We start from the raw sequence: 18,247 nt of genomic DNA, 5'->3' as shown, positions 1-18,247 counted from the left end.
GGCAGGTAGCGAATGAGAATTGAGTGATTCATTAGGTTGTATTTGCAACTGTTGTTCTTTTACATTTCAACGAAGTCCGCCATTTCGTTGGATTTTAGCTACAAATGTGGTGGCACATTACTGGGGTAAAGAGGCCAGCTGAAAGTCAAAGAAAAGTAAAAGAATACGTTTTAATACAAAGTGGACAATCGGCGACAACGGCAAGGTTCGTGAGTGGCTGATTTATGACAGCAGTACAGAACAAATGTACTGCAGTGACTGTTGTATGTATGGCTCAGAGAAAGTAAAGTCAAATCATATTGTAATCGGGACTAAAAATCTAAAATTAGAAGCAATTAAGGACCATGAGTCATCAAAAAGCCACCTAAAGACAAAAAGTTGTAAATCAAAGACTGCACTTCCGGAGGAGACCATTGCGGTCAAGGCACTGACGTCCATGAAAGCAGCGCAGTTTGAGAGGATGCGACTGCTGTTTCGGAATGTTCATGCGATTGAAAAGAAGATGAAGCCGTTCTCTGACTATGTTTGAATGTGCGAGTAAGTATTAAACTGTTGGTGAGATGGGATGAGATAATGCAACGCTGACGTAGGCTACAGTACAATGACAGTGGCACAGATGTGTGTGCGTGTGCATGTTGGGAGTTGGGAACAGGTGAAAATAGTTTGGTACCTAGTAACTTTACCAGTAATAATAATATTAATTTAGTTCTGTTTAACGGTTCCTGAACGCTGTAACTAACAGCTGTCAGGACCTGTCTACGTGACTAAATCTGCCATCAACACAGCCGCGTGGGATTTGTTTACATACAAGCTGTGGTAGGTCTATATCTGTTGAGTTAGCACTGTGTGTGTGTGTATGTGCGTGCATGCGCTGACATGCATGTGTTATCAAGCTAACTGTGAATTGTCATTGTGTCTGTAGGGTGGTACTTAACAGCATTTAAATGTGTATTCTTACAAGTTAAAGAACAATGTTTGTGCAATTCCTGTTATTCACCTTTATGAAGCAAAAAAAAAAAACTGGCTGGTAAAAAGTCGCTAGATGACGTCATACAATCATTTGCATAGAGTTTAGTGGTTGTGTCAGCAAGGTAGATAGAAAGAAATAGAAATCTTTAGCCAAATAATCAGAAATTCAATATAGGAATTTATTTGACCTTATAATTATTACTTAGGTAGCCTATCTTTGCAGTAAAAAAATAAATTATACAAAGGGAGGGAAAAAGATCAATAAGGAATTCTCAAAGAAGCCCAGGGCCAGGCCAGCTCAGCAGCGTCTTTCTCCCATCGCGGCCTACTGTCTCTCCTATCTACACCGGCCCCCGCACACCCTGTCCCCCCTCCCCTTCTAACTGCCAGCGCACTGTGCGCAGTGCTGCTGCACATGAGGAGAGCGGGGAGGGGCTGCTCCTCAGTCACAGAAGAGAAGACTGTTTTGGCGGCTACAGGAGAGAAATACCTCGCGTGCTCGCTGGACAATACTGGTCACCAGATTTGTCACTAGTCGCTTTTTTGAAAAAACGTTGCTAAGGGGGTCTGAAAAGTCGCTAAATCTAGCAACAAAGTCGCTAAGTTGGCAACACTGCGGATGATATGCACACGACTTGCCTCCCTGACTGTATAGGCTTAGAGAGTTTACGGCTTTGGGAGGGGCGGAAATCAGACTGTGGTTGTACTGGGCAGCTTCCAGGTATGAATGTGTAACTGTGTGAATGTGACAGGTCGTCGTTGCAAATGAGAATTTGTTCTCAATCGACTTACGTAAGGTTAAATAAAAAAAAAGGAGCATAGGGTAGGTGTATAATGCCCAGAGGGGAGTCAGGTGCAACACAACTGACACACACGTATTCCATTTCACCAGTCCTGTGTCATTAAAGTGAGAACCGTATGAATGGACAGGGCGTAGATCACAACGCTGCTGTACATATGTCCTCATCACTCACCCCACCCAAAAAGGCTGGCTACACTGCCTAGCTGCATGTAAAGTGTGGGAGGGTCTGCCTGCCCATTGGCTTGGAAGATGCTAAGCCATCTCGCAAGGTGTTTCTTGGATAGGGCTTTACCGGCCACACCATTTCCAAAACACATGTCTGATGCCAACTCACAAACTGGGAAAAGCAGATGTCATTTTCCCTCACTGTCCCTGTGCATGGGGTGGAAGACAAAAAGTGTCCAGCCTGGCAGCTGCCAGGTAGTTTTTTTTCAATTCACAATGTTAACCACATGGCACCAAAACTGCTACCATTTCACAACATGTGTCATATATGTTGTTTTGGGAGTAATTGGCAAACAATATTTTTTGTCGTTTAGGTATGAGGACATGTTGCCTTAAACTAAACAAACTTTGCAATTTGCTAATTCAGCGTTTGCAAACTTGAGCTGATTTAAGTTATAAAAATCTTTCCCATACCCTCCATTACATATGACGTGAAAGTAGCACAGTCATGGTTGTACCTTTGTACAATGGCTTATGTAGGATGTCAGGGTGGATGGTTGGGTCTACAGATTATTTTTGACACAGAAGACTGAGCCAGCTGTCAAATAAAGTATTTTGAACTGCCTAAACTTTACCAGACACCAACCATAGAAGCGGCATATCTGAAAATCCTTTAGGAAGTTTTGTTGTCCTTGTTGAATTGCTATGACTGCAATGCGAAGAGCAGTTTACTGCAACTGCACTTAAAATGCTTGCTAGAGCATTAGGCCACTATGCAGTAAACTCTTTGTTTTGTGGTTTCACATTGGTTGGTCTAGTTTTTGCATTTTCCTTTACCTGTCGATATAGATGGACTTGATCCTTCCATATCATTGCTGATATTAATCAAATATTAATTGCAGTATTTTCATTTGTACGATGGTGACAAGTAGTGGCAAAGGAGGTTTTACTTGTACTCCACTGTTTGTGAAAGCAGCCTCAATAGTGGGAGTTACACCTGAAATGTCCCCAGCTGGAGCCTCTGGGGGAGCTTGATGCAACAAGGTAGCACATTCCCCAGTTGATCTTTTGTCATCCTTTCCTCAGCTCCAGGATTGTCTTCATTTTGTGACACAATCTATATCCTTGTGCCCTCCACAAAACGTAATATATCTATAGTGTATAAGGAGATCAATATCCCACAGGTATAGCCATATAATACTTTATAAAGGATACCAGGGGCCTTATATGAGCCTCTGTATATACCACAGTTCACAACATCTCAACTTCTGTATACCCACTCTTAACCACTCCAGCATTATTCGCTGTAAAAAAGCGCAGAGCTTCTAACAAATCCTCAGCTCTCAGGGACTTTCCTGTTTACATCTCTATTCCCAGCACAAAAGGATTACAAACACCAGCTTTAGTGAGTATAAAGCAATTGTAAAATCCAAGATTTGCTGAGTGGGAGGGTTGGGGAGGTTAGGGATGTCCTCTTTGAGTTTGCATCTACAAGGCGACAAGAGGCCAAGGGTTAAGAGCATCAGGAATCACTGGGGGGGATCCGAGCTGATCAGAGTCAGCCTGGATGGGGCAACAGAGTATGTGACTGTTCGTGTGTATGTGTGTGTCCTCAAGCATATTTTCCTCTATATTAAACAGGATTAGTTGTCTGCCCTGCATCCTATTTTAAGATAATACTTGAAGATTTCTGGGATTTCATTGAATAGATCTGTGTGACTCTCTAATCGTATTGGTGTGTGTGTGTGTGTGTGTGTGTGTGTGTGTGTGTGTGTGTGTGTGTGTGTGTGTGTGTGTGTGTGTGTTGTGTCTGTGTTTGTGAGCTCCCAGAAAAACAGCGTAATGGCACAGATCAAAGGGATCCGGATGGTTGTGAGCCTTATTTGGATGTAATTGCTGTTTACTTCGTCACATTATACAGTAGAGGTGCCTTATTAAGACTTTCTGCCTGTCATTAAAGTTGCACTCCAGCAGCCTGAAGGGGATACGACTCTATCTCAGGCTTTTATCAAGGACATTTTATCCTTAATATGGCTTTTCAAAGGACTGCTTGTTTATGGCAGCTAAGCGAAGTTTTATATTTTTGTATTATAGAGATTATTGGATTTCCAGCACACTGTACACTGTCTTAGCTTTCAAACAGCATTTATATTGGAATTGCTCCTCCACAATTTAAATTCTAGAGGAGCAATTCCAATATTTCAGTCCTATAGTCTTAGTCAGGTATCCACTGGGTCCCTTTAGTATTCCTTTTCATATTCCCAATAATCTTCTATGATTATATGTCTTCAAAGCAACAACAGTATGTGGTAAATGCTAATGTGTTTTGATGTTCCCTTTGTTTCAGGGTTCACAGGTATGTGTGCAGAAGAGAAACCATGTGATTTAGTTCCAAAAATGTAGTGAGTGAATCAGGCCACAGATAAAATAGGTAACTAACATGTCTTGAATACCGAATGTGGTTACATACTGCATTGCACAGTACCAATATAGTGAGGCAGCAGGCATCCATACTAGTGTGGAGTTTCCTGGTAAGGAATCTATCTTGTCATAGTAAAAATTTCTGATGATCATCTTCATTACAATATAGAATATCCAAATTTCTGACTGGAAATTGCAGGTGGTGAGAGAGATCTTTCCAAGGCACATATTGGAATGTTAGTTATATTATAAAGTTCATTAAATTACATAAACATCCCTCAGAGGCAGAACTGGATAGAAGTAACTGTAACAGTTAAGTTACAGAGCACATATCGTCATGACTGGTTTAGTTTGTATCTTTGTATCACTGGTGAAAGGTAACTAACAGCATTTATTCATGTACTTACTTAGCTACATACAATTTTGAGGCAGTTGTACTTACATTTTAAGCTACTTTATAGTTTTAATACAGTACCTTAAAAAAGAAAATATTGTACTTTCAACTTCACAACGTTTATTTGACCGCCAGTGTTACTAGTTATTCAAATTTTGCATTGACAATATATAATCACCTTATACAATATAATATATTGTTATATATTACAACAATATAGAAAGCAGTTTAAATATATTATACCCTGACCAGCTGCACTGTTGAAATGCATGTTATTTCGTCAGTAATAAATAAATGAGTAATTTATATAATTTCACAGGAAAAATAAATAATAACTTAGCACATGTTCACAGTTCCAGAGCCTTCAACCACATCTTGTGAGCTTCAGCTGTTAGTTGACATACAGAGTAAACTCTGTATAGTAATGAAGGTCACAACATTCCCAGTTCATTTTATTGATAATATATGTCTACCTTTGCTTCTTAAGTGCAATTTTGATGGCATTTTTACTTCTATCATTTGTATTTCTATTTTTACTTCTTTGAGAATTATGTTTTTGGAACGGAAGGGATATACATACATTGGTTTATATCATCTATGCTACATGTTACTAGCATGATCAGACTTGGTAATATTTGCTCTCCTCTGTTTCCTCTTGACTTCAGTCTGTTACCCACAGGAACTCTGGTTCTGTGGAGATTTAACTCAACAAATGAGATCATTTCTGCTGCTCTGTCTCTCCGAGATGCTTGCAAAATTTAAATTACAATCTGCTGTGTAAGCAGTCCTCAAAGTTTGAAAATCATGGGATTGACAATCGCCACATGAGCAGGCCACTAGAATTACCATGCAATAGAAATTGAGTACTGAGTATTTATGTGCTGTTTTGATTGTGTGTTCTCCAAAAAGCATTAAAATGGAGAGCCCAGATGATCACTTGAAACCATAATGACAGTAATGTCACTTGAAATCAGTTCCACCCAAATGCTTGTTCATTTTATTACTGCCAAGTCTGTCATGTCTGCTAGCCAATCCACATTTTATGTAGCTACAAAACAAGTAATTTGGCAGGTTGGGACTTAGGTTCTGAATCTAACAGCCACTGCGGGTGTTTGACCAGACAGTTAGCTTCAGATACTGGTGTGTAGTAAATTAGCTCAGACTTCGCCCTGTAGGAGAGGAAACCATGCCAGGAGGGATGACGCCCCCACATGACTCTGCAGCAACCACGACTGAAAGGGATGCTTACAATGATTTTTTTTTTCTCCAGTATTTTCATGTTGTTTTAGACTCCTCACATACTAAGGTTGTTGGTTTGACGCCCACAATTTGAACAGGTCTAAGTCTTAGTATAGGTGCAAGCCAGTTAGCCAGTCGTTGATTTTTTTTTTTAACATGATCTGATTTTATACGACACGAATTAAAAGAAAAACATGCAAAAATGTGTTAAGATCTGGCTGAAGGGTTAATAGTTACTTGATCTGCTGGTGGGATGCAACATAGAAAAGGAAAGTAAAGGAAACAGCAAATCCAAGCAGAGAATCTATGTTACAATGTTATTATCAAAGAATGGTGGTAAACATGTAAACTTTAGACATCAAGCTGAAAAGGACAAAACACATCCAGCCCAAAAAGAGTTTACGAGTAAAGAGCAAAAAGAAAATGTCCATCACTTTCAAAAAAAGGACAAGAAATGTAAGAAAATGAAAGAAGATAAAAAATTGGAGGAGAAAGGGTAAGTCTGGTTTCCCTTGTCATGCAAATCAGTTTGGCATCGGAGGGGGGGAAAAAATACCTTCGTCGTCCGTGCGGTCACTATCACCTAAATCATCAGTGTTTTTCTTTGTAAGGGGACCTATAGGACCAAGAAGGAGAAGATGGAGGAAAACAGGGTGATCAAGAACACACACAGCCTTCAAAAGATGCTCTCAAAAGATAAGAAAGTAGTCAATAATTAAAGTTTCTATAGCCCCTTTTTTGGAAAAATCTTCACACTGACAAGGGGACTGGGCAACCATTACCACAAAGTCCACTTCACATGTTTACAGTAGGACTTTACTGTTATGAGCAAGAAAAGAGGGACTTTAAAAAAAGAGGCTGAAAAAATATTAGTTCTCTGTTGAAAATGGAAACTTAACTGAGGATAAACCTCTTAGGATCAAAAGACATAAACGTCTTTGAAACAGTGCATACAGTAGCATCAATAATACATTTCAGAGACATTATGTTAACATTTGGAAATGATCACTGTAGCAGAGAAAAAAAGCTGAGGCTGTAAAAGAAGCAGTGTTATTAAGAGCAGAGCACTCAACAGAAGCATGTGACAAACTGCCCCTGTTGTATTTTCAGTGTGTTAACTGTGTGTGGGCTTAAAAACACACACAAACATGTAGATCCAATGTCATGCATACTGTAGATTTGACTGCAGGGGCTCTGCAGTGAAGCATAGCCCACATCAGAAAAGTTTGATGACAGAAGAGAACTTGATTTCAATTGTTCTCCCTATTTTAATTTCCGAAGAGTTATATAATAAAAATAGTTTCAGGGTAGTTATTTTTGCTTAAAGAAATAGTTTTACATTTAGAAAAAATACTTTTTATTCACTTTCTTGCAGAGTTAAACCAACCACTCTAATTTGTGTTAAAGTTGTGTGTGCACAGTAAATAAAAGGCTACAGCTGGTCAGCATAGCTTGACATAAAGACAAAAAATAGGGGAAACCAGCTAGCCAACAGGACTCAAAGAAGTCACTGCGCCCAAGAAATAACATTTGAATTAGTGAGCTTGGCAGGTGATGGTAAGTGGATTTTGTAACCTTAGGAAAGCCAAGCTAGCTGTTTCCCCCATGGAACCAGCTTTTATGCTAAGCTAAGCCGCTTGATGTTGCAATATATTTAACATGCAGACATGTGAGTGGCTTCAGTCTTCCCAACTAACTCTGCAAGAAAGCAAATCAGCATACTTCCCAATATATCAAACTATTTCCTCATGCACTGTGTTTTCTTGCTCTGGCAAAAATGGTGGAATATTTTGACAGGGGAAGCGGTCAGTAGCTTCTTTATTAAAACCAACAAATTGTCATTTTAATAAGAGTTTCCTGTACATACAGAGACATAAAACACATGCTATCTAAAAACAAGTAAGTAACAATGACACATATAAACACACCTACAAAGAACACACATAGAGATACACACAGAAACGATATAACAGATCTGAAAACATGCAGCCTTGAAGTAAAGGATGTATGCTAGCAGGGAGCATAACACACAGGAAAAAGAGAATAACATACTGGCAGTGCTTAAGCCTTCACACACACACACACACACACACACACACACACACACACACACACACACACACACACACACACACACACATAAAGCAATGACATCCACAACATATGATGCCACAGGGCTTCAAATAGCCATCTACTGATGAGGAAATGACCACTCCTATCCTTTCCAACTACCTTCATTAGCCACAGCACCACATAGCCAGCAATTTTATGCAAATCTACTTCAATTCCATTTGACTTAATAAAAGTGAAACAGCAGTCAATTTCAACATGATAAAGGTCACAAGGCACTTTCTGTGAATAAGGATAGTGTTAAAAATAAATGGCTTTGTCTAAAAGGAGAGTAATTCAATAAAAGATTTTGATGACTGCTAGTTTGAACATATGTGTTTATGGAATAGAGAATGGGAGATGAATCACTTGAAAGGTTCAAGATACTTTTAGTCAGACGCTCATATTGATGAGTCATAATTCCTCCATCATTCAACATAGTGGTGGTTTATTTTAAGGGCAACCATTTCTCTCCTGTGACTTTAAAGAGGAAGTTGGCTCCCTGCATATCATTCTGTCCTACAGCAGTCTCTCAGCTCTCTTTTGTGAATTTGACAAGCAATTTGATAAGCAAGAGCTGACTTGTGCTTTCTATGTGCTGAATAAGCACCAAGACTCAAGAATCGCTTCTTTCAGAATGTGAAACGTCTAAGAAACAAGAGCACCCACTGTCTGGGAATATGTTACCTGTTTATGAAGTATACTGAGTGATAGAAGGTTCTGTGCTAATACTTAAACATACACCACGCATTATATAATGTGGTTATTGTTATCGTATTGCCATCAATCTCTTAAAGTCCTTGTCGTCCCCCTTTTAATTTCTAAAAAAACGTTTGGGAGTAAATGTGTATGAAATGATGCAGCATTACATTAAATAGATCATTTCAGTTTACTCTTAATAGTGCATCTATAACATTTGCTACAACTTTTATACAATCTGCAGTATAAACATCACATCAACACATCATACCAACAGCTATGATTATTATCATATTTCTGTATATCTGTATATCTGTATCAGTGTCTCTGTGTCCCAACCGGCAGCGACAGATGGCCCCCCACCAAGAGCCAGGGTCTGTTTGAGGTTTCTGCCTGTAAAAGGAAGTTTTTCCTTGTCACTGTCGCACCAAATGCTTGTTCGTGGGAAATTGTTGGGTCTTTGTAAATTATAGTGTGGTCTAGACCTACTCCTGAGATAACTCCTGTTTAAATGGAATTGAATTGAAATAGAAGCTCTTGACAAATGAAAATGGAAAATGCTGACCTTCTCTGTGAACCTAATTGGTCAATTATGGCAGCATATTTCTTCAACCATGACAAAAAAACAAGGCTTAGAGTCCTGGTATAACAATTATTTTTCATGTTGTGACATATTTTCTCTGTACTACTACAGTAAATGCAATTTATTCTGTTTTAACAAAAACTAAGAGGGGGTTGTTTTTGAGAATATGATCTTATTCTACAGCACTTAATCTACAGTAAAGTATTGTCTTTATTAGAAACAACTCAAATGTAATTGTTTAATAGACTGATACAGTAGAACGTGTATTTCTACCCACCTTTTCTTGACTTTTAACTCAGTGTCTGTCTACACATACAAAAAGTACACCTTACACAACATCACCACCTGTTCTGCCTCCTATTATACGGCATATGAGAGTGGGTGTGGGAGTCTGAGGGATGTCAGGTTGCATGGCTTTCCTTGCTAACAGTATGGAGAGTACAGCATAGAGCCAAAGCCACCTTCGAGCAGTCATGGTGACAAAACCCTAACCCTAAAATGTAACAAAATATAAGCGCCAAATTTCCATGTAAGGAGGCAATTTATGGTGGTGGATGGATCAAACAAACATATGACTTTCACCCAGGAGAGTGGAATTTGAGTCCAGTTTTAAAAGTAAAAGGCGAGTACTTTTTTTTTTTTACTTTGCAAACGTTCAGCATGATCGTTCAGCATGATATAAAATTGAATTTTAACCCAAACCATGAACTTTTTCTAAACTTAGTAGTAGTAATAGGTTTGGTGCCTAAACATAACCAAGTAGTTTTATTCCTAAACATAAACCAAACTGCAACCATTTCACAAAGTTAAAATCGCGACCTTTACGTTCAAAACTGTGACGGACGTTCTCTTGTTTCGATCTAAGGTATCGGTAGGGGCTGTATTTTATTATACGCTCCTGTGGGTTGTATTAGAGGGTAGGGAACAAATTACTCATAACGTCATTATTTGTCTGTTTGGAGGACTTTTAAAGTATAAATATATACGATGTTGAAAATTTGCTAGCGTCCCCTGATGACATAGAGGCCTATGGGCTGGCTCAATTTAACAGTCACTAATACCAATCATTCAATGAACTAGGAATTTCAAAAGTTCTAAAACTAGTAACAAACTTTGATCTGGGAATCTTAGATTCCTGACTAAGAATTTTCATAGTCAAATCAGAATTGTCAAGTCTTGCCTATTGTCGACTGATCATCAAATGGGGGGTGGGGTGGGGGTGACCGTCGGTCACCGATCATGGAAAGTAAAACTTCAATCATGGGGCAGTCGGATTTATTTACCCACTTTAAAAAGATTTATTAAAAGATTCAGGCCATGTCCACACGTACCAAAACAATCTTCTTTTTACCCGTCTTCCCTGGATTCCATGGATTAGCGTGCCAACGTTAGCTCTGGTAGCTAACATCGGCAGTCAAACAAACATCATTGATCCAGTGTCATTTTAATAATCTACACGTTTTTCTTGCGGTAGCCTTTCTACAATAAGCCGTGGTAAAAGTTACTATAATCCGTTCAAGGAGTTGATAAGCAGACAGATTAGCAAGCTAGTTGATAAGTTGTCTACTTCCACTTCTGTTTTAACAGCTAACCATAGCAGCTAACGTTAACATTACGTCCCTAATGGAGCATCAGCTACTTTAGCGATATTTAACATTAGCTACATAATGTTAGCAATATATCTTTTGTAGAATCCAGGACCGGCAGGCCAGAGGGGAGTGTCAGGGAGCAGAGACAAAGTATTTAGATGAAGTGAGCTGGTTTGACCATTGAGATGGGATATGCTCGCTTAGTTTCACCGCAGTCGTGTGTGGCCATGCACTAGCACTAGTGCGGTGCACGGGTCGAGGGGTGTGGCGATGACATCATCGATACGGACGTGGCTTCGCCATCCAAACGAAGCCAAAAGAGAGCAGTTTTCGAATTTTTTCACCCTGAGACCAGGTTTCAAAAAAGTGTGTTTTCAGGCAGTGCGTTTACAGAATTCGTTTGGACGACGGCCCAAACGATGCAAAACATGTGCTTTTGCATCAAAAAGCGTCTCCGTGTGGATGGCCCCTCAAACATTCGCAACAAGACGAAACCGATTTAGAACGTTGCAGGGAAAGGATTCCGAGGTCTTAACTGGCCTGGAGGCTCAACGAGTGCCTGCAAGCACAGTATATGGTGGAGTGACCTAGAAAGTGACTGAAGAGAGTGAGCGTCATTAAAACAAAGGATGGAATCAGAGAAATAAAACGTTTTCGCCATTTTATCACTAGAAATGCAGCTGTAGCAAGTATCTTACTATGACTAACTTTATCCACATTCATATTTAGCAGTTCAGCTACAAAACAAGCCTAAAGTCGGAAAATAGGACAGAAGCACAAAGAGTTGTTGTACTATGAAGATGATACACCGTCTCATCTCGTCGCATTTATGTAAACTGGAAGGTTTCAGAATGTTGCAGACTGGCGCATTGCAAGTAGCTGCAAGTTTATACTTGTATGGTCCAGAATCTTTGGTCTGAACTGGACTGTATGGTGCGGCGAAGATTTAACTATGAGACTGGCAGTCAAATCAGGCTCTTTCCAACAAAATTTCGAGTATTCGTGGTCACCCCTACGTTGATCCAAACTTTATTTAACACAGTGTACTGTCTATTGAAAACAATTTGTAAACCACTGCCCCTGTAAAGAAACAGCACAGAAAGGAAGTGTTTTGAGGTAGGGGTGAGTTATAGGCAACTTAAAAACCTGTGAGAATAAAAGAATCAAAGAAAATGTGATTGATGTGGCTGCTCTCTGTACATGTGCTGCTATTACAGTGGCATGTTGTTTGTCTGAGGGTTAGTGGGGATCAGAACAGACAAGACAGCTGCATGACAGCTCCTACACACACACTGACAGACACACACTTACTCATGTATACACACACATAGAGAGAGACCTCATACAGCAATCAGGTGTCAATTCAAAACTGCCCAGTGACAAGGAGGCCCCGACACTGACCTGTACTCACCTACCTGTCACTGTGAGCATTGTGTGTGTGTGTGTGTGTGTGTGTGTGTGTGTGTTTATATGTTTGTGTGTGTGTGTAGATGTGTGTTTGCATGTGTGCGTGCATGCGTGCGTGTGCGTGTGTGTGTGTGTGTGTGTGAGACAATGGTGAGGTCTCAGCTGGCATCATCTCTGATCAGTGATTAGGAACTTGAAACTTTCATCTCTTTCCATCTGACTCTCTGTGTCTCAATATCTTCATTTTTATCTTCTCTGCCTTTCATTCTAACATATTCTGCTCGTTCGCAAACTTCTGCTATGGATGCATGTCCCTTTTCTCCTTTGTATCATATTTATATTCTATCTTTTTCCATCACCTTGATCTCCATCTCAATGTTCCATGGAACAAATGGAACTTTGGTCAAGTGATAACAGGTGGTCACACAGGGAGGGGAGATGGTAACCCCTGTGTCTGTTCAAAGATGGTCCCAGGCATCAGATGTGAAAATCCTCATTCTCTGGCCCTCCACTGACTCCTGGTTGATGTTTTTGACCCCTTCCCAGTTGATATGAGTAGATAAATATGTTAATAGCTGAAGATCATTTTGTCAAACATCTATAAAAAAAGAGTGCTTGTATGCTCAAATTACTAAAAGTACTGTAAACATGACCATGACAGACTTGCCTCTACGCTGCTTTGTACATTGTGAGTGAGGTCAGAATTAAGTGCTTAATGATATCAAACGATAAGAAAGCTCTATTTTTTTCTACAGCAAAAAAGCTCAAACCTGAATAGTTAATGGCATCGGTGGAAAGAAGAAGGAATAAAAACAGACAGACATCCCAGCAGCCAAAAGAGATGGGGGCGTCACACTAACATACACTCAGTGGCCATCATATTAGGCACACCTGAGTAGTCTGATGCAATTCAATTTAACAGATCTGCCATAACATTGTACATATTATATTGGGAAGTGTTTCTAATTTGTTTGTCCTTCCCATTTACAAACAAATGAGGGGGGGAGGGGGTAATATTAGAAACGCCTCTCTTTTTAATGCAGTCCAATACAAGACCCACTAACTTAATGCTAAAACTAATTTTAATAACAGTTTCAACAAAAAACGGAATATTATAAGCAACATAAAAGCAGATTTTCTGGCAGAATGTTTGCATTGGGTTGCATTAATCTGTAGAGGTAGAACTAATTAAGTAGGTCACTAATGGGCAATGCTTGTTTTTGTATTTTTGGCCATATTTCTATCAGTTAGTCAGGAGTGTAGCCAGATTTTCACTAACTTAGTTTGGAAATAAAATAAGCACATTTAAAACACAATCTTTTATTGTACATCAAAACTGGTGCACAACCATGGTAAGTAAATAAGGTCAAAAGTAAACTCATATGAACAGGTTGGGTAATAGCTTTACCATTGGCCTTTGTTTTTTCTTCCAATGAAGTTTGGCTATCCTTGGTTTAGAACCATTTAGAAACTGACAGCTCGTGTTTTTTGTGGCATCAAACGTCTTTATAGTGAAGACTCCATATTCTCCGATCCCTGCAATTATCTTGGTGAGTAAGTTGTTAACAAAATGAGTGAAAGCTACACCCCAATTGTATGAAACAATATTTCCCTTTCAATGCCTAAAAGAATCAGAAAAAGCACATGTAAAGACTTTTCCTATATGTGTCCTACTTTTAACCATTATCTCGCTCCATAATCTATACTCCCGGTCTTTCTTTGTCTTTTGCAGTTGCTTGTTTTCTCTCAGTCCATCTTTCTCTTCTACCCTCATAAAGCCCTCTCTCCACCATCAGCATTGATTGGAGACTGATGTAGAGGAGTTTCATGCTCTTTGACACTGTGCAACAATCCATGACTCACAAAGCCAGCCGGGAATGAAGAATAACATACACACACACTCTCAACCCTCAGGCATTCCTTCTCTCCTGGATGAGGTAATTATTGCGAGGGGAGTCTATGCATCGATCGCACATTCAGCACAAGAGCTAACCATACATACATATTGCTCTCTGTATGCATCAGTCAAGGTCCGCACCAGCATAGAAACACAGGAGCTTAATCAATCACCAATGCACATTAAAAAAATGGGATCTAACAGAGCGCACAGCTCAATGAGCCAAATAGGTAATCTACTACTGACCTTGGATAAAATCCCCACAGGCTGTAAACTATAAATACAGAATCCATTTCCCAAGGTAAAACTGGGAGTAGAATGCACTCAGCAAACCCTCTGATGAGAGGAATTAACAGAGACTGTGAGCAGTGAGTAAGCACAGGGACTGTGTGACGTTGGTGCTCATTTTTAAAACTCAGTACATTGGTTAGATAAGATTCTAAGAAAGACACATAAGCACTGATTTCCTCACATGGTGTACTGTATCTATGGAAACTTAGTGGAGGGTGAACCATGTCTTTCCTTCACTGTCCATCTGATCACTTAATCAAACTGTGCTGCATAGATGTAATAGGGGTGTAAACAAATGAATATATTATTCGGCTATGCACATATCGAATATATATATATATATATATGCACATTAAATATATATATATATATATATATATATATATATATATATATATATATATATATATATATATTTGATTTATATTGTTCTACTAACTTCCTGTTCTATTTTATTTAGTCAGTTTAGACTTGAATTGAATAAACTTTCCTCAGTAGAATAAACTTACCGTAGTTTCCTGTCAAAAGTATTTTTCTTGGGGTGCCTGGGTAGCTCACCTGGTTGAGTGTGCGCGCCATATACAGAGGCTCAGTCCTTGTCGCAGCGGCCGCAGGTTCAGTTCTGACCTGCGGCCCTTTGCTGCATGTCATCGGCCTCTCTCTCCCACTTTCCTGACTTAATCTGTCCTATAAATTAAAGCAATAAAAGCCAAAAAAATTATCTTTAAAAAAAAAAAGTATTGTATTGTTCTGGAAGATGTTATCCACTAGCCCCATTATATTTCTAATCCAAGGTAATATTTCAAGAACTCCAGAAAAAAGCATGCCAATTTGTTCAAAGGTTTTGTGAAACAGTGTGACAGTACTCTACTGGTGTTTGATTAAAATGACATATCAATAATATGCATGATCTATCTCTCAGTAGCAAAGTCAGAAGTAGTGGAACATTGTGAAATGAACAGGTTTGTGGGAAGAAATGGCTACGTATAAGGCACAAATGTATCTCCTTGAAGGCATTCATGGACGCTGTAACCGGCAGCCACAGACCGGTCTGCAATGTAACCCAATGGGGCAAATGTGCATCGTCAATTTGGTCCACTAAAAGTATTTCTTTTGTCACTGATTAGTAGTCTAAGTGTCTGACAACATTATGGAAGGGATCCCTACAGATAAAAACCTTTTAAAAACCTCTTTAAGACCTTTCTGTTCAACCAGAAACAGCTCTGAGGTCGCTAACGCTAAACCCACCAGACTAACAACAATCCTTTAGCGTGTATAGCGCCAACATATTTTCACATGTAAATCGGTAAACTATATGTTTATTTCAGCCAAAATTAGAGTTGTGATGGTTGGAAAAATGGAAAGACGACCCCAAACTGCTTTTCATAGTTTTATTTTGTTTCTGTCGACTTTGAATGAAGTGTATTTTAAGATGCTAAAATTACTGTTTATTTACATAGTCTGGTGGCTTTAGCAAACGCAATTTCGCGGATGTTTTTTATGTTTAAAAAAAGGGTCTTACTATTTAACAGAAAGGCTGACCTCCTTAGAAATCCTTTCCATAATGTTGTCAGAAACTTAGAATTTAATCTGAGCCTGTCAATGGCAAAACGAGCACCTCTGTCAACATTAATACAAGCTGCACAATTGCCCTATTAACTTACATTGTAGCTTGTTTCGCCGCTGAAAAATAGGGTCCAGGTTGAAAAAAACGGTAGTTACTCTTTAAGTGCTTATTGAATTGTCTGCTTGGAAAAGTTACAATTACATGTCAGGTGTGGTGGATGGTTGAGCATACAAAGTGTGTTACTTTGATTTAGGACATTTGCATCCCTACCATCTCCTACAGTAAGCATTGATTTATTTTAACCACAGACAGAATCTTTCCCTTACCTTGACCAAATGGTCTCAGGCCAACAAATGTACCCCTAAACTATTATAATGCCATCATTTATTACTTTCCTTTAACAGCGAAAGTGAAAAAAATTTAAATAAAGAGTGATTCCAGCTGCATTTCATGTTCAGATCTGTTTGTCAATTTCAGGCATTTTTATAATTGATACCTTACATATAAGTGCAATAAGAGAGGCTTCTGTGAAACCATCTAAACAGTTGTGCATGAGAGAACTGAATAATTGTGGAACAAAATGTGTATGAGGTGTCTGGGAAATGATTAAAATATGTCATGTAAATGGAAATGTGTCCTAACATAGATCATAAGATTATGCAATCCTAAAGGGGAGTGTGTGTTAGGGGGTGATGCATTAATATTCCAGATCATCATCAGGCTCTTTGCCTGTAGCACGAGAAGTAAGATTAGTCATAAGAGACACAGATAGGATTGAGAATTATTTGGTTCACCACCCCATCACCAGAACGGAACTAAATGTGAAAAAAAGCTGTTTTATAAATGAGAGTAAGAGCATCTGATTTTATGTCCATAAGATTTTATCAGGAAAAAATTTAACATCCTCCAGCAGACTGCTAGATTAAATCGTTGCTGATCTCTGTGTATGCTTGTGCAGTAACATGTGGGTGAAACCTGCACTGAGACCTTGTCTCAAACAAGACAATCCATATGGAAAAAGGTGATAAAGTAATAAACACAAACACGGAACATATGTATGTATCACCAAACAACCAGCAACTGCAAAACTGCCCTTCTGTCATTCTCACACACTCTCTGACTTTAAGGTTTGTCAGACTTTTTTTTCTTTTTGCTTACTATAGCCTTTATGCACCAATGTCAAAGTCCTGCGCTTGTGATAGGCATGCAGTAGAAAAAGGTAGGACTTCATTCAATTGAAAAATCCAGGCAGCAATTACATTTCAGTCAAAACGTATTTGGCATACAAATTAGCAGTGTATGTGTGTAATTTCTAGGGGACAGGTTGGTATTTCTAGACCCATTTTTATGGTGCTTTTCACCAATTAACTATTTATTTTGGTGGTGGCACACAAAAAGGTAAACAACATTAAAGCTACAAGCAACCCAAAAAGGCTCTATTCAACGAGAACACTTGATACTGTGAATACATACTAAAATGAATACATAAACCTCAAAAGAAGATGATTACTCACACTTTTTCTTAAGTATCTAAGAGTATCCTTGTGCAAACGCAAGCAATGACAGGCCAAGCCTGCGTGACCTGTAAAACAGATGAGACATGATTCATTTAAGACCTAAAGGATTCCACGCCCACTCTAATGTCCCTCTCACCAAGTACCAATGCTACATTCTTGTACTTTTCTCTGCTTCCTCCTGCCACTTATTTCATCTACTCACGCTATTTCTATACTCCATCTCCCCTTCCCCTGTACTAATACTTTTATTCTTACATTCCCTCACTGTTCTCTCTCCTTATACTGCTTGCTGACAATGTCAGGGAGTCAATTCAAGACAGTGAAAGGCCTGGGAGGGGAGTACATGAGCTAAGATGTGTGACTAGTGTGCAAATAAGCAAGAAAGGAGAGAGCTTGAAAATATATTAATAAAAATAAATGTCATGAGCACTTTGCTTTCTTTTTCTTATTTTTCAGAGCCAATTATCTACTAAGAAAGCATGCATGCATGCATTTTGGGTAAATAGTATGGGTTAAAGACAACATTTGCCCTGCAATCAAAGTTCTGACTTATCAAAGAAGATACTAGCAGCAGAAATCTTGGAGAATGTCTTATATA

General features: G+C 39.0%; 1 protein-coding gene across 1 annotated transcript in view; it reads right to left on the bottom strand.

The window, feature by feature from the left end:
- The window catches only part of nlgn1 (neuroligin 1), a 441,774-nt gene that overhangs the window by 231,584 nt on the left and 191,943 nt on the right, over positions 1-18,247 (bottom strand). The window contains exon 3 of the mRNA XM_039811895.1: positions 6,547-6,606. Coding sequence (XP_039667829.1) covers positions 6,547-6,606 — 60 coding nt within the window. The remainder of the gene's footprint in view (positions 1-6,546; positions 6,607-18,247) is intronic.

This window comes from Perca fluviatilis, chromosome 9, assembly GCF_010015445.1.
Source record: "Perca fluviatilis chromosome 9, GENO_Pfluv_1.0, whole genome shotgun sequence".
Lineage (NCBI taxonomy): Eukaryota > Metazoa > Chordata > Actinopteri > Perciformes > Percidae > Perca > Perca fluviatilis.
Note: the sequence above shows the minus strand (reverse complement) of the source record. Positions and strands in the feature narration are given on the sequence as shown.